A 21,808-nucleotide genomic window follows, 5' to 3' on the forward strand; every position below is an offset into this window, starting at 1 on the left:
CCAAATCCCCACCCTCCGTGTTTGTCTTCAGAACAGACCCTTTGGCAAATAGGTGTTTAAACTTAATTGAATTCAGACTCGTTTGGGTTTAATTTCGGGAGCTGCCGCGGGCCCCATTAATCAAAAATCCGCGATGAACTTTTGTATTGTTGAGATTTCCTTTTTCCTGCCCCCTTTTGACTGGTGATAATCAAAAATCTGGGATAATAAATTAATCCCAGAGCTACGCGTGGTGCCTTCAGAGCAGCTGCCCTTGACGGCCACGTGGAAGTGGAACTACTCCTGAGCCGCTTCCTCACACCTCTCTTTGCGTAAAAGCCTGCATGGGGTTTCTTACGGCGGATCCGCGAGCAGGCTGGCTGCAGAAGGTGTGTGTGTGTGTGTGTTAGGTTAAAGTCACGGTGTTCAGGTTGAGCCACATTTCAAGGTTCCTCGCAGCGTTGGAGCTGCAGCTTTGGTTGCAGGAATAACAGTCACCCTCATAATTGTCCTCTTTTACTCATGGACTTAGTTCTATTCACCATAAAACACACACAGACATATTTTTACCCATGTGGCTGTTGAGTTCTTGACATGTACTCAAATCCCACATCTTGAAAATGACAGTAAAAGTACGATTCACGAGGTAACAAAACACAACAAATGCTTCCCATGATTTCATCAATTAGGTGGGATTGCCAGTTTGTTTCCTTAAATGTCAGGTTTTGCTGCTATTTTTGCATTGCTTCTGTTTCCATAAATCCCCGATTAAAGCAAAATGAATAATGTTTATTTTTAAGGTGCATTTGTCATATTGTACTGTGTCATATTACTGCGGTTATTGTGGAGAGCATATAAAGCCTAAAAAGGGTTTGGATTCAGAAATAATAAGCACATTTTCCTCATAGCAAGAAGGTCCTGGGTTTGATGCCATCTGTGGGGTCGAACCAGATGCTCCAGTTCCTTCTCACCATCCTATAACACAAACATTAGCTCGACTGACGGCTCTAAATTGCTTCGAGGTGTGTGTGTTTATGTGTGTGTCCTGTGATGGACTGAAAATGGATGGATGAAAGGGTGGACCAAATCTCTCCGGGCTTTAGCAGAAAGGTATTAATTGGGGTGAGCATTACGTCCTGCACGGTTAGTCCCTGTGTGACCTTCTAATCACAACAGACAAATAGTCTTAATTAGTGAGAAAACAGGGGCAGCTTGTTCCCGGGTAAAGAAAGATTCAACCTATATCCTGTTGATTATTTATTACAGCTGGATTTCAGAAAACAGTTTGTTTTCATCAACTGATCTTATTGTTGTTTGTGTGTGTGTGTGTGTGTGTGTGTGTGTGTGTGTGATGGTGGCGTGTTCTTTGATACACTTCCGATGTTTCTAATGTCCTGGAAACACTGACCTGGATATCAGGCGGGGGTGTGTTTTGGATTTTGTGTACCCCATTATCCAGCCCCTCCATCAAGTTGCAACTTTTCAGTAACTAATTGGGGCCAGCGAGGCCCATTATTGACTCTGAACAGAACGGGCCCAGTTTACTAATGAGATCCCGGCAAAGGAAGATCGCTAACACAAAAGTGGCTGTTTTTTTTGTTTTTTTTTGGGAAGACTCTTAATTAATTCACTTTTTCTTTGTTTCTCCTCAGCCCCGAAGACCTGCAGCCCAAAGCAGTTTGTGTGCAAAGACGGCGTGACGTGCATCTCTAACGGATGGCGCTGCGATCGAGAGAAAGACTGCCCGGACGGTTCTGATGAGGAGCCCGATGTTTGTAAGTGCAGAAAAAGAAACACTGTAATGGCGTTAGCTTAGCCTGTTGAGCTCATTACCAGTTAAATCTGTGTTTAAACAGGCCTGTCCTGCCCGGTTTGAAATTTATGATGTTTGTCTTTCGAAAACACAGAGAGATTGATGTGATTGCCTTCAGCGTTTGGGATTTTAGATGAAGTCAGGCCAAAAACCCAAAGTCCTAAAATAAACGATGCTTTATTAAAGTTTTGATTAGATTTGCAATAGTTGGAGGTTAAGTTAGTGGCGAGAGAATGAAAGGCGCTGTTATTTGGACTAAAAGTGCCTGCAGCTTACAGAGAAGACAGCACGTCCGAGATGTGCAAGAGGGGGGCGGGGCTTAACCACACGTTGAAAGGGGGGGGGGGGGGTCAGGCTGCGAGGGAGTAAATGAGGACTGAGAGCTCCGGCCGCTGGAGCAGCAGTCTAGACGTGCAGCATGAGAGCGTGTCTGGAAGTCATTAACGTGGCCCAGAGCAATGGAGAACCTGCAGCTTTGTGGGTTTTTTTTACAACCTGCCGTTTCCCTCCCTCCTCATCCGTGCACCGTCCTCCGACAGCCTGTCTGCGTCTCTGTCTAGGACAGAAACAGCCGTCCCATTGTAGCTGATCGATTCTTCCTGCCATTCAAAAACTGACGCAATCACTCTCCGGGTTTTCCTCTTCGTCAACAGTCCGCGGATCTGGAAAAAAACTGCGCAATTCAGCCATGAGTCAGAGGGTTTTAGGTTTGGCGTTAGCTTGTTGAGTTGCATTGTTGCGATACGCTCGCAGATGCGCCTGGTTTGAGGAGATAGCGATGGGGTTTATTTATTCCCTCGTGTGTCTGGCCTTTGTTAGCGTGGTGGCTAATGCCAGAGAAGTCAGCCACTGTCCGGCGCAGCTGCTTTGCCCCGCTGTGTAACCCCACAATGGCGTTCTTTGTGCCGCGGGTGCTGGGTCAGCCTGGCATAAAGACATACTGAAAGAGTGCAAACAAAGGGGTTGTCTGGACCTATGACCATCCTATAGAACTTTGATCTGCGCGCCTAACTAGCGGGGGAATCGAAAAGGCATAAAACGCAAAGAGCGGCCTTCAGGTGGGTCGCGGGGTGACGGAGAACCCCCTTCTCCCCCGAGGCTTCTGACTTTATTGGAGAAATGTTCCCATGTGTATCGAGAGGTCCGGAAAACACAGGAAGCGTGAAGTGTGGCAGTGACGGTTTTACATACAGTTGCCACCTAAGCTGCAATTAGCCTCGTAGGAGACCAAGCGCTTTGTATCAGCCCCAGTGGAAAACGCCATCTTCCGTGATGTCATCTGTATCTAATTGGAGGAAGACCGCCTTAAAGGCACGTTTCACATCTGCTAAGTTTTGATCTAGAAGGGAAATTTGCGCAGTTGGCAGTAGCACACAGGGCTTTTATTGTTTGTCGCGTATCCGATCAGAGTCGGCGTTCGCTAGATTTATCAGTCCCCCCCCCCAGTCGGCTGTCACACTGTCAGCTATGAAGATGAAGTTCTCTCTTTGATGGCAGCGAGCATCCGGTCCAGATAGCGGGGAAATATGGGAAGGAAAACAGCCACTGCTCCACACGACATGATTGCACCGCTGCACCTCGTTCCCACAGCAACCAGCATGAACTTTTCATAGCATTATTGACTATTTCTGGTTTCCAGTCCTACGCCAACTTTAAATCCACCTTTTGTGGTAAAGCAGGGGTGCATCCATCACCTGTTCCTGATATGTTGACAGCATGTTTGGCCCAGTCTCCCTGCTCCCGCCACCGCTGAGGACGGGCAGACTGGCGAGCATTGTCTGACAGGCGACCCTTTTGATCACGCTCAAGTGCTGAACATGAGGGCTTTGATCCAAGGCCTCGGGATCACCAACATTTGTGATCACACCCAACGTAAAGAAGTTCCTGATCTGATCAGGGCACGCGTGTTTACCATGGTCACACTAATGCGTTCTGCAAAGGCTCGGGAAGTTTTTGTTTGGGAGTTTTAAACGGGACTGCAGGGCTAGTGCTGCTTATAAATCACGGAAATATATATGTCGAGAGATAAATATACAGTCTAAACACTCACTGGTCGAGGCTGCGGCGAGCCAGATGTGATCCTCTGACCACCGGACTATTTTAGAAGAGGAGTCGAGGCGGGGGCAGCGGAGACAGCAGCGTTTGGCCTCTGATACAGGAGAGAGAGCCTGATCTGTGTTCCGCCAAGAAAATGCGTGTCATGGAGGTAAAAAACAAAAAAAAATGGAAAGTAAAAACCTTATATAATCCCGGCGGGACTCTTCACACAAGGAGGCGATCCAGAGGTGAACTGTGGGGTTCCTGACGGCGTTTTCCTGCAGTTTGTTGGGAAAATAAGTTCAGTGGATGGGTGAACATCAAAGGAAGGTCACCGGTTAGTGCCTGGCACGAGAGGAACGTTAGGAAAAGTTTTCCAGCATTCCAGAGCGGCAGTGTCCCCCCTCTCTGCCCTTTGGAAGAGAAACTTTCACAATAATTTTTAAGCTGATTTAAGCATTGTGTGGAAATCAGAGGTGAATGAATCAACTGAGCTCACTGTCGGGAACACGGTTGACTCAGACAAAAAAGTGTCCAGAGTTGTGCTTTCACGCCCGGATCGGACTCACTCGGGCCCGTCACGAGGCTTAGAGTTGACGTCGCTGACCCCCACCTCCTGCCCTTCTGCCCGGAGGAGCCGCGATGCCGCCGTGTTTGGAGAACGCTCAGTTTGTTGTCCTTAGCCAGAGCCGAGCCGGATTTAGGTTTCCTGCTTTTTTTGTCGGCCTGCCAGCCGCTGAAGCCCCCCCAGGAAGGAGCGAAGATTTGAGCCTGATATTACGAGAGGCGAGCGTGGAAGGAAGGGGTCCGAGATTCAGACGCCGGTTCCACTCACGCCTACATAGTCGTGCGAAATCACCGATCTCCGATTGGGTTTTCGCTTCTTCTTTTTTTTTTTTGGGCGGATTTTTGTGGACATGGACGGCAGTTTGGAGATTCTCCACAGAGTTTTTATGTGTCGCGTTTTGTCCTCCGGGTGTAACAGAAGTACGTCGGCTGTCAGAAATAAACGCCGGCGCGCCTCCCAGTGACCAGACTCCCAGTTCAGCAGCCCGGCCATCGCTCGTGGCCCCGAGTAAATCAAGTTCTGGTTTTTCTCCGCACTGCGTCCTAGATGTGTTTGCTTGGCAGGCCAGACGATGGCGGGGAGACAGGGGTCGAGGATGGGGGGGGGGGCAGCCTCTGGGCATGCTTGTTCAAGGTTCAGATGCTCCGTCCAAGCATGTGCGGTGTGAGCCAAAAATGGCAGAGGGCCGGCCTGTTTACAGGGACGCACATAAACCCAGAATTATCCTGTCACCCTGAGCTGCTGACAGAAAAGTTGCTTTTTAAATGGATAAACATTAAATTACACCACTCACACAGACACACACGAACACAAAAACACGCACACATGTAACCCCCCCTCCCCACTCTGTTTAAGCTGCAAATGCGTGTATAAAAAAGGCCCAATTACTGTAGCAAATTATGCTGTTGGGACTAAAATCTTGTATAAATCAGAGTGCTCGCTATTATCTAGCTTCTTCTTGTTAATTAGGTTATTTATTCAATTCATCTTTTCTGTTCTATGGTATTTTTTAAAAGTAAACCCAAAACAGCGTCTCAGCCCCGCCGACCAGTTCAGGCTCCGCACATGACGACGCTTACAACACCGCAGCTCAGCCTGCTTTGTAGGGGGGCACAGCCGATTTGTGTGATCCCAAACAAAGGCCTTAAGTTCTCTCGTCCCTGACCCTGTTGCGCTCGCTCACTTGGCCCGGAGAGGAACATGTGATCCACGTCTACGCGCTGGAGCTTAACGATTTCGCTCGTGCAAGGTGTCTGAAATCCAGCACACCCGCAAACTGGTTTTGATGGGCTCTCTGAGAAAGAAGGGCTTTGTTTAGCCTGCAGGAAGCTCTGTAATTAGACTGGATTTTTCCCCCTTTCTGTTTGTTTGAAGGCTGAAGCTAAAATAACTTCGCTCAGTCTGAGGAGCCGCTAGAAACTCCAATTCACTGGTATCTACTGAGGCCTCTGTGGTATCGTCACAGAAAGTGAAGCCTCGTGTCATTTAGTTCACCATATGAATAGAAATGTTTTGGATTTCAAAGAACCTTGAGGAGGATATAGCAGGAGTTCCCTCACGACGCACTAATTGCGAAAGAAAACGCAGCGGCCAGCCAGTCCTCCATTGTGTAGAGAAAGAGAGCAGCTATAAAATTCCGAGCATGCTAACCTGCTAGAGAAAACTCGAAGAAAAGGCTCTGTTCTCTTCAAATTAGCGATGCTTTTTTCCACTCGACTGCTGCCAGCTGGTACAAGAACGAGGCCTTGTGGGGCTCCACTGTCTTCTCGGTGTAGAGGAGCTGATCCTCGCAGCCTTTTCTGCCCAATCTCAGGGTCTTTGCAGTTCTTTTCCCTCTGCTTTTTCAACATGTTCATTTTCCACATGCTGTCCTCTCTTTTTTTCTACGCTGTAAATGGGTCAGCAGTTGTTTGGAGGGGGGTGAGAGGTGCCAAAGATGGAGAGAACGTTTTAAAGGAAGCAGAGCACCTGTAGAACTAAAGCCTTTATACCTTTTAATTTGCCATTACAGTAAAAGCTTTTCAGCAGTTATTTGCACCATGGGCCGACCATTGTGCGCTCAGACAAGGAGAAAAAAAAGATTTCTCTTGCTGCTGCAGAGACACCAGAGTCAGATGAGCCTGTGTTAAACGCACAGTGCGAGTCCTGTAACTGCTGTCATGGTGCAGACTGACAGAAAAGTGGGTTTGCTGCAGGTGTGGTGGTTTTGAGTTAGCGACAATCTACTTTCGTTAATTCTTCAGCTCCGGTGCTAATTAAAAGATGTATCTCGGGCAGGACCTGTTTTTGTTTTGTAAAATGATTTAATCTTGTGATATTTCACTTGAATTCAAGTCCAATAACTTAGTTATTCTTGTAAAAACGCCAGCGTGCGAATCAAAGATCCTCACATTACGGGCATTGAAAGGTCAGCTATCACAACATGCTGTATCAAGCTTCTGCTCATTTCAGACAAAAGTGTTTTCATTCGTTCCTTTGCCTTCCTCAGGTCCCCACAGTACCGTGTCTCGCTGCCCTCCCAACGAGTACCAGTGTGGAGGGACCGAGCTCTGCATTCACATGACCAAACTGTGCAACGGCGTTTCGGACTGCACCGACGGCTGGGACGAGGGACCGCACTGCAGAGGTCAGTTATGTTTTTCAACTGTGGTCAGGCCAGCCAACACTTCAGCAGAAGTAATAGTAGCCAGCCCCAAGACGCTCTGTACTGAATTTCAGAAAATTCTGATTTGGCATTTCAAAATAAAGCTCCCTTAAAAATGGGCACAATGTGCTTTAATGTACCTGATTTTCAGATTCAGAGTATTAGCCCCTTGGGTACTGTCAGTCTGAAGTGGAATCATTGAGTGATAACTAGGAATTAAAAAAAAAAAGAATATAAAATCAGGTACATTATAAAACATGATGTCAATTTTTGAGGGAGCTTTATTTTGAAATGCCACATCTGAAATTCAGAGTATCTTGGGGCTGGGTACTGTCAGCCTGAAGTGGAATTATTGAGTGATAACAGGAAATTTCCCTATAATATGAGATATGAATGTTACCAACATGTTGTTCCCAAAATTGCTTAAGAAAGTCTTATTTCACTCTGGTAAACATATTCATTGTTCCGATTAATATACCATGAAGAGTTTTACAATTACTGAACGAAATAAATTCAAAAGAAAGCCGCTTCTATCCCTCTTTGAGTTGTACTCAGAATCTACTCATATACACAGAGCAAGTGGAATTCGAGTGTCTGCTGAAGTGTTGGTTGGCTTGACCGCAGTGTTGACACAAACGCTACACGTATTTAGCTTTACAGGGAAGATTAGTGAAATAGGTCATTTATTCCTTAAAGTTTTGATCCTGAAACTCAGAAAGCAAATTCTGATGAGTTTAAAGAATCCGATAAAAGATTCTGCTGACCGTGTCGACCGCACTGAGAGGAACCGAGTTTGTGATAAATGAGTCGCGGCAGGAAATTGGGGGTTGAACTGAAGTGACACTGAACTCTGCCGAAGTCACCGGGGGTCAATGCACATGTTCATTTGCGTGTGTGGTTTTGAGGATCTAGTTTGACTTTTATTATTGACTCATAAATCCCGCTGTCTTCCCTGAGCTCTCTCATGTGATTTCTTTGCTGTCTGGAGGGAAAAAGTGAATCACCTGAGTGATTCTGGTTCCCGTCAGCCGTGAATCAGTCAGTTTTGATGCTGTTGGAAGCCCCGGGATGTGTCCATCCACTGTGATGCTCAGGCTGTATTCGGTGTGAGCATCCTTGGAGAAAGGTCAGTAGGACAGTAGCGCAGTGAAGGATGAGGGCAGGGCTCCTCTGTTAGCGGTGTACAAATGTTCTTAGTAATATTTGCTTGCTTTAGAGAAAAGACAATTGGAACCTTGCATTAAAGTTTGAAAGAGCATAGAAGTTCATGTTAACTGGGGTTTGCCTGCTTTATGTTTAGGGTCCAACTGTGATTGAAAGTTGTCTTTTTATCTGTTATCTAATAAAATATTCCTTCCTGTTCTGGAGGTCTTCCCTGATCAGAGGTGTTTCTGGAGCATGCTTGCTCAAATCTGATCCCCAGTAGCTTAAACACTGCTGGAACCACAGTACAATATAGATGTGTGCTAGCAGTGTAATAATGAAGCCCTGTATTCAGAATATTGTTCATCTGTCTCATTAAGTATTTATCTCTGAACTTCTGCACCGACCTGAGTTGTAACTATCATGAATGTGGCCAGTGCGGCTTCACCTGGAAACAAAAACACCTTCATCCTGAAACGTTAAGCCGTTTTCCTGTTTCCTGTCCTCTCTCAGAGTTGATCTCCAACTGCTCGCTCAGAGGCTGTGAGGAGAACTGTGGGATCACACCGACGGGGCCGGCCTGTTACTGCAAGAGCGGCTATGAGATCGGCCCAGACGGAAAGACGTGCAAAGGTGAGGTTTCATAATAATTGGCGGGCGGACGATGTTTTTTGTTGGTTTGCATTTGGTGGCAGTTTATGACCTAGAATTTTATTGAGCTCGATGTTACTTATGCATGAGCTTCACCTGAGGGATGAGACCATCTGTTGCTTCTGTGGCTCAGATTTTGATGAGTGCAGTGTGTATGGGACCTGCAGCCAGTCCTGTACCAACACGGATGGCGGCTACACCTGCTCCTGTGTGGAAGGATATTTGCCTCAGCCGGACAATCGCTCCTGCAAGGCCAAGAATGGTACGTACCTGCGACCGCCAGCGGATTCGAGCTTACGCTACCTCGGCTAGATTTGTTTTGTCACCGGCAGCTGCCTCGCAGTTAGCATTGCGATGTCCTTGTTGAAAAATAGCACCCCAAGTGGCTAGTTCCCATAACTACAGCATTATAATTTTTTTTTCTTCATATAAAACGTTTTGAGATTGAAAAGCACATTCAGAATGATGATTGAGATGAATGAGATTCGCTGATATCCTTTTGTCTTTGCTACACATTTAGTGCCAGTGGACCGCCTGCCTGTCCTGTTGATCGCCAACTCCCAGAACATCCAGGCCACGTCCCTGAGCGGCACCACCGTCCACAGCCTGCTGTCCACCACCACCAAACAGACCACCGCCATGGACTTCCTCTATGCCGAGGAGACGGTCTGCTGGATCCACGTGGGCGACTCGCCCTCGTCGACACACCTCAAGTGCGCCAGGATTCCAAACCTGAAGAGCTTTACGGAGGAGCGGATCATCAACATCTCCCTCAGCCTCCACCGTGAGTGCAACAATGGGAGAATGATGGGTTGGAGGGGCTGTCCTTGGTTGGTCTGCTTTTTCTCATACAGACAGCATTACGGCCCAGTTTGTCGGCTTGAACAGTGTTTATATGTAGCAAATGTTGGTAGTTGGTAGCTGAAAAGCAGCTGTTTTTCCAGGTTTTTAAGTGACAACAGCCAGGAAAAGGGACATTGCGGAGATCTGACAGTATGATAGAATAAACTTTACGTGCGCGTACAGGACAGGCAGCCTCGACTCCCTCGTCCTGCTCTCCATCTTTGCTGTGAATTGGGAGGATAGAGGAGAAAGAGAAATGTGTATCTGAGCAAATTAGGCAAGAATGGAATGTGCAGCGACGTTATCAATCAGGAATTCAAAAATATAAACACTAATTAAAGTTTTGCCTTTTAAACGGCGTTTGCATGTTTCTGTCACCTACTCATTGTGTTCATTTTCTCCCTCTGGGAGGAATGCGGCATCCACGCAGCGCGCAGCCCCGCGTTTCCATGTGAATCGCGAGACCATTAACCTGACAGATATTACAGTCTCGGCTCTGAGCTTCAGAGAAAAAGGAAAGGATCGGCGGTCTAGCATGGCTGCTCTGGAAATATGCCCGTTTCCAGGCAGATGAAGTGTTACGGAGGTTAGCTGTGAGGCATTTAAGTGTCTGTCACAGTAACGAGCTGATGCCCCCCCCTGCATGTGTGTGTGCTCTGAGCCTCGTTAGCAACGCATTACTCAATAAGGGCATGGGTTTCAAGGCTGGAACCTAACAGGGTGTAATAGAATATTATAATTCTGGGTTATTCCAAGTGTGACAGAATGGACTGGAATTATTGTCGCGCCTGTAATTACGCAGGTTTTATCTGGAACTTGCAGTTAATTCTCCTAGAAGAAGGTGGAGATCCCGATCACACGTACTGTCAGGACCCCACATGTGAATGAAAACAAGCACCTCACACACTCACGAAATGTAGGTCTGTTTGCATTAAGACAATGGCCAGGATGTGCACGTCAGAAAGGAAGGGATTATAGCTCTATTGCTGAAATAAGGAAGCAATTCAAGTGCACTTCCTGTGTCTATCTTACATCAGTGTGCGCGCGCGTGTGTGTGTGCGTGTGTGTGGAGACATTAACAGAACAAAAATCAAGGCGTGACTGCCCGACTGCACCTGCAGTACAGTTGACCACCACTTGTGTATGAGAATAAGAATAGCACGCTCATTCTTGCAGACATGGCAGGGCCCGGAGATGCATGTGAGTGTGTATGGCTGCAGTGACTCATGACCTCAGTACGCCACAGATGGCTTGTCCAGATGTGTCTCTGCCACAGACACACGTGCAACGCGGCCTGGACCGTGGCTGCGCTCCTTTTCTCCCTTGCTTTTCCTCTCTGTTTTCTTCGCTCTCGCTTCCTGTTTTCACTGCAATGCAATTTTCTAGTTTAACGCTACGTATTATCCTGAAACTATGTTTATTCTCATTCATTTACATTAAATATAGTCTTCATCCCATTTGCACACGGATCACCTTTTGCTGTTGGTAGCACGTTTCTGTGCTCACATAATAACATAAGTGCACAAAGATGACAGGAAAGCCCCAAAATGAGATCAGATGAGATAAGATTTGTTAAGGGTGTTTTTTAAAGGCTATATGAGGCTCACCAAAAAACCCTTAAACAAACCACCCACAGTTTCCATAATAGTTAAAGCCTTTAAAAAAATATGTGCAGTATCTTAATACACGTCAAAGGCCATAATCTGATTTAAAAATAGTTTAAGCTGTGGTGGCTTGTTTTCAGTGGCCTGTTGCAAATGGTCTTAAGGGATATTCACGTTTTGTAAGTGTCAGAGATGGTTGGAATGGACCTCTGTGGGTCAGTGAGCCACAGGTAAACTATGCAGGGCAATCTGGTTTCATAAAGTGTATTATCATTGCTCAGAATTCCTTGCGCTGCTCCCAGGAGGACTGATCCCAGAGCTGCCGTTAAACCCATAAGTACCTGCTCTGTCTGCACTGCGAGCTAGCCCATGCTACTTAGCACAGACACCAGCTTGGAATCTCCTTAAGAGGTCATGTGCTGTCAAAATTGAGAGCGTTTCAAACTCTTTTCTCCATTAACTCTTTGGGTTTCAACTCTCTCCTCTTTTTCCACTCGTGCTGAAGGCCTGCTTGTATGTTTTAGCAGTCAAAGCCAGGCTAAAATCACCTGCTCTGTTCCATATTAAGTGGTGATTTGCATCTGTTGAGCTATATAGAGATCAGAGGTCCAGTATCTAACCCACATGAGCCTCATTAGCTCAGCCGACTGACACCTTTCTGAGGAATCCTTATTGTCATTAGGGTGCACTGCTCCGATAATGCAGACCTCCACCCGGCTGTTTTTCATCCTCAGAAGAAAAAAACAGAGGAAAAAAAGACAAGGAAGAAGGCAGCCAGTTCTGTTTTCACAATTATACATTTTTTATAGCATAGTTTCAAACAGACAGAGCAGCAGTTAATGAATCCAGACTGTTTTTCCACGTCTGGGGAGCAGACAAAAGGGGAGGGAACTGCGGGATGATGTGTGGAGGACGGAGTCAGAGAATGGGAGGAGACAGAGAAGGAACTGGCTCTACTGGGCAGCAGAAAATGGTGAGCAGAGCTGGACTTTTTTCAGGCCTTTTGCTATTTTTTTTTTTGTGAAAATTGCGCAATCCGCTGTCCTCCCCACTTTTGTTTATCGGTTGCTTAATGGGTGAATCAGTGTTTGTGGGGGCAGCTGGGAGTGTTTAAACAAAGAACTGTGTGTCAAAAATGCAAGAGCTCCTCTGGGAATACGACCCCTGATTCCTGTAAACCTCAGAAATGCTGCTGCGCAACGGCCCGACTTTCCTCCCTGGAAATCAGATCCTTCGTTCTCTCCCTCTCTGGATTTTTCCTTCCCTTTCTTCCTGTTTTGTCCTTCGCCCCAGCGCATACATCTCTCCCCCGTCTCCCGCACGTCCCCGGACCCTGAATGTTTGACCCCGTTGTCCTCCCTGCGCTCATCACAACGTGCCAGTTTGTATAAACACAGACGTCTCCTCCGGAATCACATTCCCGTGGCCACAGCATCGACCTCGCAGTTGTTCCACAACAAAATGCTTCGAGAAAATTGATCCTCGTGCTGATCTGGTGCTGTCCTCTGTGAGTGTGTGTGTGTGTGTGTGTGTTTGGTGCTGGTGGTGGGGGGTCTCAGCTGTGAAAATATTAGTCTTGTGGTTAAAGAAGTACTTCTTTCCACACCTTCTCTACCCCCCACCCTCCTTCTGCTGACACAGATGGTTTCTTTCCCTACGTCCTGATCAATATTTTAAAGTGTGCGTACTACGATTAGGCAGATCTTCTAAAAATGGCACCTCAACAGAAGGTTTTGGTCTTCTGGTAATGGTCGCAGGGAAGAGTGCTTCCATGGCTTGCTTTTAAAGCAGTTTTGTCAGACTTTTCCAGGAAAAATAAGTGAAGATATTGAGACTTGCAGGCTGGCTCCATTACAGTCATAACAAATGCTCTGTTTGTTTTCAGATAGTCAATCTTGCTGCCCTATCTGAGCAAAAAAACTGTCTTCAGGGAGGTCTTTTCCATCTTCAGATGCACTTGTTTGTGGTTCCAGCATGTGACGGATCCAGGATTTTCATGACCTTTAAATGGCTTCAAGAAGCCGTTTAGCCTTTTAGCTTGCAAATGCTAACAACACAAGCTGTCAAGTGCATGACTCATGGTTCAGGTAGCAGATTAGATTAGATGAAGTCCCTGAGAAACCAGGCAGAACTTGGAAAGTTATCTGTTTCCATTAGTGCAGTAGTAAACGTAGTTACTGTCCAGTGGTCGCTACGGCAACTTGTTAATTCATTTCAGTTTCGGAAAAGTTTTGACAAAACGTTTTGGAAAATAAAAAACAGCTGGTCTCTGTTCAAGTTCAATAGCTGTTGGTGCTGAGCTTCTAAATGTTCTGCAACGCTGGTAGCACATGTACATGTCACAGAGTTCTGGTTCTGGTAAACATGACGTAGAACACAGCGCATTCGGCGCCATCCCACTCCCCTCTAACATCTTTCCTCTGCCCAGATGTGGAGCAGATGGCCGTGGACTGGCTCACCGGAAACTTCTACTTCGTGGACGATGTGGACGACAGGATCTTTGTGTGCGACAAAAACGGGCAGACGTGTGTCACCCTCCTGGATCAGGAGCTGTACAACCCTAAAGGCATCGCCCTGGACCCCACCGTGGGGTCAGTTTTATGCCTCCCACACACACCCACACGTATACATGGCCTCTATATTCCGTTTTAAGCCCATCCTCCAGCGAGTCACGCTCTCGTGACAGTCTGAGGAGTCAGCCTTCTTTAGACACTCTGTTACTTAACTTTAAAACTGCGGGTTGAAGCGGAGGGGAAAGGCTAAAGTGAGGTTCCAACATTTGAGTAATCGGCCACAGATGTTTTTTTTGCCCTGCTGACTGCAGGGCTTTCCAGTTCAAAAGTATGTTTTAGTTACAGCTCCTTTGTTTACGACCACACCATTTTTAAGCAGAATTCCTGTGTGTGTATCTGTGGTCAAGTGTGTGATCCAGATTTGTATGCATTGTTTTCTCTCCACTCAAGTTCATTGAGTGAAACCCAGGCTAAAAACATCTTTGGGCATGTTTTATTTTATAATCCTGGTCTTGCACACACACACATATGTATATATATTTAAGTCCTTTTCACCACTGTAGGGTTTGTTACCTCCGCCAAGGATGTTGTGTGAATGTTAGCAAAATAACTCAAAAAGAACAGATTTTAATGAATTTTTCAGGAAATGTTTACAGTGGAACAGAAGATTAAATTACGATGATGTTCCAGAGACTTTTACATTTGACCTTTAGATTAAAGCCCCTTGGCTTGTATAACTACCACTTGTATACTGTAGACCAGGCACTGTATATACTATACTGGGCGTGTAACAATGTTGGCACAATGGTTTGGGCAGTAAATGCCAGATCACTTAGCATGAGATTGCCTCTGTCAGCTTCTTTAAACTCTACAAGCCGCCATTTTGAATACACTCAACTCGACCTTTATGTTTGACCTTAACCATTTAAGTCCCTAAGCCACATATATTCATCTGTAGAGAGCAGTCTAGAGTGAAGTATATACAGACTTTAGTGGTATGATACTACATAACACAGGTTCCTTTGCATAAGAACAAAGCGCCTCGGCTCTGATTATGTAAGATCAAAGGTCAAATCCCCACCGGAATCTGGAACACCAACACAGCACCAATTTAATCATTTATTCCATGCCCTGTTTTGAATGTTTCCTGATTTATTAAAAGTCCATTTACAACTTTAGAGTAACAAATCCTGGTAACATGGAACTGTTCTGCAGCCTCTGACAGCCCGTCTGTCTGTCCGTCCTTCCCGACTCTTTCCTGTCCACAGGAAGGTCTTCTTCACAGATTACGGTCAGATTCCGAAGGTGGAGCGATGTGACATGGACGGCCAGAACCGAACCAAGCTCGTGGACAGTAAGATCGTGTTCCCCCACGGCATCACGCTGGACCTGGTCAGCAGGCTGGTGTACTGGGCTGACGCCTACCTGGACTACATTGAGGTGGTGGACTACGAGGGCAAGAACCGACACACCATCATCCAAGGACTGCTGGTGAGAGGCGCAGGGACGGCTTTTTTCCCCCCCTTTGGCAGGAAGGACATCTCTCTGGAAACGCTGTGGTCTGCTGCTGCTGATAGTCCTTCTAATATCTCCCCACTCTCTCCTGTGGGTCTCCGTAAAGTGTTGCGGCGCCCTGAGCGATGAGCGGAGCCGGGCTGCCGGACGTTTAGCTTTTCATTAGAGAAGCTGATTAATAGTGTCTCATCCTGAGACCATTGACGATGCAGCGCAGTAGCTTTTAAACACATTACTATGGCGTTTATTGTGATGTGTGGAGAAATAATGGCTTTCATTTAGTCATCAGCCCTGAGGGCACCGCCGTGTGGATGCAGACTTCCTGCTCGCACACGGTGTGTGTGTGTGTATGTGTATGTGTGTGTGCCGAACTGTGGTAAAGCATTAGTGCCCTCTGAATTAAAAATAATAAGGAAGTGAGTTATTGATGGCGATGAGTTTGGGCCGTTTTATTAAGAGTGTATTTCGAAATGATATGAACCCGCTGAGCTGTTCAAGGCCAGTTGTGAGACACAGCAGTGACACAGACTCACCAGACCTTCCCTGGTCTGACAAGGCCCCTCTTTTCGTAAATGTCTCGTCAGAAAGAGATTCGTTTTCAGTCAGACCACTTCTCTACGCTTCTGCTACCTTTCTGCAATCTCCACAGAAGATTGGCTGTTAAATTGTCCATCAGGAGAGCTCTTTGAAACCATACCCACAGATCTTCGCCCCCGTGTCCCTCCACTAGAAAGCTGGACTTGCTGTAGGTTTATAGCAAATAAACACCTGTCAAAAAAGATGAAGCGTGGAACTGCTGCTGCTGCCGTGCACACTGTATAATTCCATGTGCTTGCATCATGATGCTGTGAGGTCACACTCTGACGCGAAACTCATGCGTTTTTACACGCACGGCGGCCCCCACGGTGCACAGATCGTGCCGGAACACATGTAATGCTGTTACAGAATGTGTATCTGTCTTAGATTTAGAGCAGTGCCCTGAAGCTTCCTTCCTGCTCACCGTGCGCACGTTTGTTCCTAATAGATCGAGCACCTCTACGGGCTGACTGTGTTTGAGAACTACCTGTACGCCACCAACTCGGACAACGCTAACATGCAGCCAAAAACCAGTGTGATCAAGATCAACCGCTTCAACAGCACCGATTACCAAGTGGTGACCAGGGTGGACAAGGGAGGAGCGCTCCATGTCTACCACCAGAGACGTCAGCCTCCAGGTAGCCCCCCCCCCCACGCACACACACCCCCTGCACATGCACAGAGTATCTTGTGCTAATGTGCCTGGCTCTGTCGCATCTGTCCTGGCTGTCCAGTGCGTAGCCACGCTTGTGAGCTGGATCAGTTTGGAAAAGCTGGCGGCTGCTCTGACATCTGTCTCCTGGGGAACGGACACAAGACGCGGACCTGCCGCTGCCGCTCCGGCTTCAGTCTGGGCAGCGATGGAAAGTCCTGCAAAAGTAAGATGAGCTACCGGAGTTTGTTTAAGCTATTCGTACCATATGAAATTAAACACATAATAAACATTGAATTTAACATGTGGGAACTATTTTATAAGACTATTGTATAAGACATGTTCACCAGGTGGTATTTATGCAGGGACCAGGAAACCTTTCTGTAGACATTAAAATAAAGAGTTTAATTTACTTGGATGAGCTCAGTGGAGCCAACTTAATGGTGCTGTGGTGCAGCCGTGTGTAGTGGAACATAAATTCAGTGATAAAGCCGTGTTCATTTAAGCTTCAAGTCTCACTGCTGCAGATGCAGTGATTCAGCTGCCTTGACCTAAAATTAAGGACAGCTGAGGTTGGACCAGGGTGACAATCCGTCCTGGGCGCTCACCTCATGTCGGCTTGTCCTGAGATAAATGATAAATAATGTCCTGATAAACGTTGCTCACTGTCTGCTCGCTCTTCGCCCACCTTTTCTCTTCTGTCCGGCTGCAGAACCCGAGCACGAACTCTTCCTGGTCTACGGTAAAGGTCGCCCGGGGGTCATCAGGGGCATGGACATGAACGCCAAGGTTCCGGACGAGTACATGATCCCCATAGAGAATCTGATGAACCCCAGAGCTCTGGACTTTCACGCCGAGAGCGAGTTCATTTACTTCGCCGATGCCACCAGCTACATCATCGGGCGCCAGAAGATTGACGGAACTGAGAGAGATACCATCGTGAAGGAAGGTGCTGACTACCCTCACACCACAGCTTTGGTTTGACATGTAGAGGTTTTTTTGTTTCAGGTGTAGGCGCACTTATGTAAATCTTTTGTGGTGCGGCAGAAGATTTCTGACCAATAGTTGCTCCCTCTCAGGGATCCACGTTGTGGAGGGAATCGCCGTGGACTGGATGGCCGACAACCTGTACTGGACAGACGACGGACCCAAGAAAACCATCAGCGTGGCTCGTCTGGAAAAGGCTTCACAGACACGCAAAACTCTGATCGAGGGCAAAATGACTCACCCCCGAGCCATCGTGGTGGACCCTCTAAATGGGTAAGAAATGGATGAAAAGGTGGATTTGAGAGTTTTCGTTTGTGTGGTCGGGCACTTGACGCCATGATGGATGATCCCTCACTGGTGACTCATCTGCTGGCCTCTCAGCACCAGCTGTGCTGTTAGGTTTCTTTGTACTCACCACTTCAGAGGAGGTTCTTGTTCTTGTTTTTATTTTCTGTGATGCCTCACGCTTTCCCGCATGAAATGTTTTTGGAGACACCGCGGAAGGTCAAAGGTCAGCACTGCTGCGACAGAAAGTGCTGAATTCAAGACAAAAAAGAATGTTTTTAAATCGTTAAAGCAAAAAAAAAGAAGAACATTTAGAGCTTTGTTGCTGCAAAGTTTCTGGTACCTGCTGGGGCACGAGATCGCTACAGAGCAACCGACCAAAGGACCGTGCTGCCCCCCCAATCAGGACTGATATCAGACTTGATGGAGCACCTTGTGCGTTTAAATTATGAGTTAGGCTCTCAAATAATTCCTTTTTAATGAGCTTCATCACATATGTGAAGCAGCTGGAGATGGATCATGATTGGCCTTCTCCTCGCTGCTTTTTCATGTCTCTCTGAAGTTAGCGTGACGGGTTGCAGATGCAGTATATTGGCGTTAAAAATGCAAGAACAATTTTTAAAAAGTCATCCCGCATGAAGGCTTTCAGTCTGACAGTGCTTAAAGTAACAGATGATGGTAGTATTCCTATAATTCCTATAATGTTCCTTTATTAGTTCCTCTTCAAATATGGACTAATAGAACAAGATCTGGGAAAGTTAGTGGCCGAAAACGCTCGCTAACGATGAACACTCTTGATGGTTTCTTATGGTTTTCATAGCTGGATGTACTGGACAGACTGGGAGGAGGACCCGAAAGAGAGCAAGCGGGGCAGAATCGAGCGGGCTTGGATGGACGGCTCCAACAGGAACATGTTCCTCAGCAGCAAAACGGTTCTGTGGCCCAACGGCCTGAGCTTGGACATCTCGCAGGGCATCCTCTACTGGGTGGACGCCTACTACGACCGCATTGAGATGGTCTACCTCAACAGCTCTGAACGCAAGGTCAGCACACGCTAACCGCCATTGTGGCTTTTCTGATGCTTGTTTGAGGGTTTTTAATTCTTTTCAAATGTGCTTTTATTATTTGCGCTGCCCCAGACTGTGTACGAGGGCCAGGAGCTGAATCACGCCTTCGGCCTCTGCCATTATAAACACTTCTTGTTCTGGAATGAGTATCGCAGTGGCAGCATTTACAAGCTGGACTCCACCACGGGCGCCGTCACGTTGCTGAGAAGCGAGAGGCCGCCCATCTTTGAAATCCGCATGTATGACGCTCAGCAGCAGCAAGGTACCTAAAAACACACACCAGACACTCTGTTTGTTTGTTTGTCCGTCCCTGTCGGTTCGATCCTTGACAACAAACCGGTGCTGCTCATCTGTCCGCAGGCTCCAACGCGTGTCGCGTCAACAATGGCGGGTGCAGCAGCCTTTGCCTCGCCACGCCGGGGGGCAGGCAGTGTGGATGTGCGGACGACCAAATCCTGGACCCGGCTGACAACACCAGCTGCAAAGGTGCGTGCTCGGTGCTCCGCGAGCTGGTGACGCCATAAAAGGTGTGCTTTCAGTGTTCTGGAACACATGAGAACACAAAGAGAAGCTCCAAACGAGGTTTTTGGTGGACTTTTGACCATGACACCTTCACAAACGTTGCACCTTTTACGTCCTCTATCCATGTTTTAATGTCGGGGAATGCTGGGCTGGAATGTTTTGCTGCTGCAGGGCCCGCTCTGACATTGTGCTGTTTGCTTTAGCTCAAGTTAGCTGATGTTTTGAACTCTTCGCGCAGTTCATTGTGGTCTTTGTGGCAGGTTGCTATGGAGATCAGACCCTGTGGAAACTGCCAGAAGTCCACGGACTGCAGAATATCTGTATTTGTTAGGGCTCTTTTCTCCCTAACACAGGCTTTATTTAAGGTCTACATCTGTTTGACTAGACGTGGACCTTCATGGCCTTGATTACAACTTTTTCACTCACCTTTTTTTTTTCTCTCCATAATTTCTGCCGCATCTCCTTCCACAGCCAACCCATCTTACATACCCCCCCCTCAGTGCCAAGCTGGGGAGTTTGCCTGCAAGAACAGTCGTTGTATCCAGGAGCGATGGAAGTGTGATGGAGATAATGACTGTCTAGACAACAGCGACGAGGCTCCTGAGCTGTGTCGTGAGTTAAAGTGCACACACACACACACACACACGCACACTGAGTGGGTTTGTTTTTATGTCCATTCTAATTTTGGGTGCATGTGAGCACATAATGTGTGAGAGAGGGAATGTAGCAATGACTGGATGTGGAAAACCTTTCTGCCTGCTGGCCGGGCTGGACGGTTCATCTGTGGTTGCAGTGCAGACGTGTTACCAGACAAAATAAAAGCCCTGCCAAAAACCCCACTGAAAAGGGTCACAAAATAAAGGAAAATGTCTGCTTTCTCTTTCTCTCATTTACGCCTCGTGTGTTATTCCATCCGGCGGTCTCTCCAGACCAGCACACCTGCCCCACGGACAGATTTAAGTGCAAGAACAACCGCTGCATTCCGCTGCGTTGGCTGTGCGACGGCGACAACGACTGTGGGAACGATGAAGACGAGTCCAACACCACCTGCTCTGGTAGAGGGACAAATTCCATTTGGCTGAAGTCAAAATCTCGGCTTGCTGTCGGCGAGTCTTTCACTCTGTTGCTTTTTCAGCTCGTACCTGCCCCCCTAACCAGTACTCCTGCGCTAGCGGGCGCTGCATCCCGATTTCCTGGACGTGCGACCTGGACGATGACTGTGGCGATCGGTCAGACGAACCCGCCTCTTGTGGTTGGTCCACTTAACCTATTTGTACATATTTGGCCAGTAAAGTTTTAGGCACCAACCTGTCTGAACTCTGTCCCCAGCGTACCCCACGTGTTTCCCCCTCACTCAGTTTACCTGCAACAATGGCCGCTGCATCAACATAAACTGGCGCTGTGACAACGGTGAGCGTCCGCTCAGAACGTTACGTCCATCCTCTCTTTGTGTGATTTGCATGTTTTGGCCACCTTCTCCATTGGCCTCCAGTCCTTTATTTGTTGTGTTTTGTGCTTTTTTTGTGTCCTGTTGCACTGTGTTGTTGTTTTTGTTTTGTTTTCCTGTGTTGTGCTGTTTGCCCACTCTGCTATCTTCCGTTGGTTCTGTCTTTCAGAAAAGGATTGTGGCGACGGCTCTGATGAGTTGAATTGTCCGAACCCGACCGGTTAGTGCATAGATCAACATGCGCCGTAACAGCCATGACGCTAGCTTAGGTCTCTCTTTATGCAACGCCAGCTCAGGAACAGTCGGGGTCGCTTACAGAGGAAAAATGGGCCCAATCTGCGGCCGGTATCGGCGATTGCTAAATTGTAAATGGATTTCCCAGACATCCATGTTCATTAAAAAGTCAAGCGATGTTAGCAAGCTCGTCAAAGCGAGCTCATTTCAATTTGGTAGGATTGATGTAAAATAGCGCTGCTGCTGTTTCAAATTAGCCTCATTTGCATTCGCTGCCGAGCTCAATGTATCAGCACTTGGTACATTCCCTCATGGTGCATGGTCTGATCTATGCAGTTTCTGTCAACATTTATTCTCTCTCCTTTCATATTTGTTTCCATTTGTATTCCATAGTTTCCACTCTGACTGCATTAACTGTAGAACATGAAAAACAGTCGAAATGTTTTCATTTGCAGACATGCTTTTTATTTCATTGCAATGAGTCACTGGAGCCTCATGCTGGAAGAAAGTGGGTGTTCTTTGACTGTGTTTGTTTTTCAGACAATGACTGCGGCGACAACAGTGACGAAGCGGGCTGCAGTCACTCCTGCTCCAGCGCTCAGTTCAAATGTAACAGCGGTCGCTGCATCCCGGATTACTGGACCTGCGACGGAGACAACGACTGCGGGGACTACAGCGATGAGACCCACGCAAACTGCACCAACCAGGGTCAGTGCCCTAAGGTGGCT

The 21,808-nt window shown here is 47.2% G+C and overlaps 1 protein-coding gene across 7 annotated transcripts in view; it reads left to right on the forward strand.

Moving 5' to 3' along the window:
• Positions 1–21,808, forward strand: part of LOC130524653 (low-density lipoprotein receptor-related protein 1-like) — a 56,275-nt gene that overhangs the window by 7,231 nt on the left and 27,236 nt on the right. For 4 of the 7 annotated variants that reach the window (XM_057030965.1, XM_057030966.1, XM_057030969.1 and 1 more), the window contains exons 2-20: positions 1,632–1,754; positions 6,886–7,023; positions 8,698–8,817; positions 8,969–9,097; positions 9,356–9,619; positions 13,711–13,873; positions 15,064–15,286; positions 16,335–16,524; positions 16,621–16,764; positions 17,251–17,487; positions 17,618–17,798; positions 18,631–18,853; positions 18,950–19,139; positions 19,238–19,363; positions 19,871–20,011; positions 20,329–20,454; positions 20,535–20,651; positions 20,729–20,809; positions 21,621–21,788. In XM_057030965.1, the coding sequence (XP_056886945.1) occupies positions 1,632–1,754; positions 6,886–7,023; positions 8,698–8,817; positions 8,969–9,097; positions 9,356–9,619; positions 13,711–13,873; positions 15,064–15,286; positions 16,335–16,524; positions 16,621–16,764; positions 17,251–17,487; positions 17,618–17,798; positions 18,631–18,853; positions 18,950–19,139; positions 19,238–19,363; positions 19,871–20,011; positions 20,329–20,454; positions 20,535–20,651; positions 20,729–20,809; positions 21,621–21,788 (3,084 nt within the window). Of the gene's footprint in view, positions 1–1,631; positions 1,755–6,885; positions 7,024–8,697; positions 8,818–8,968; positions 9,098–9,355; positions 9,620–13,710; positions 13,874–15,063; positions 15,287–16,334; positions 16,525–16,620; positions 16,765–17,250; positions 17,488–17,617; positions 17,799–18,630; positions 18,854–18,949; positions 19,140–19,237; positions 19,364–19,870; positions 20,012–20,328; positions 20,455–20,534; positions 20,652–20,728; positions 20,810–21,015; positions 21,067–21,620; positions 21,789–21,808 lie in introns of all 7 variants that reach the window. The other 3 variants (XM_057030962.1, XM_057030963.1, XM_057030964.1) reach the window with 1 other exon arrangement.

This window comes from Takifugu flavidus, chromosome 4 (genome assembly GCF_003711565.1).
Source record: "Takifugu flavidus isolate HTHZ2018 chromosome 4, ASM371156v2, whole genome shotgun sequence".
Taxonomy (NCBI): domain Eukaryota; kingdom Metazoa; phylum Chordata; class Actinopteri; order Tetraodontiformes; family Tetraodontidae; genus Takifugu; species Takifugu flavidus.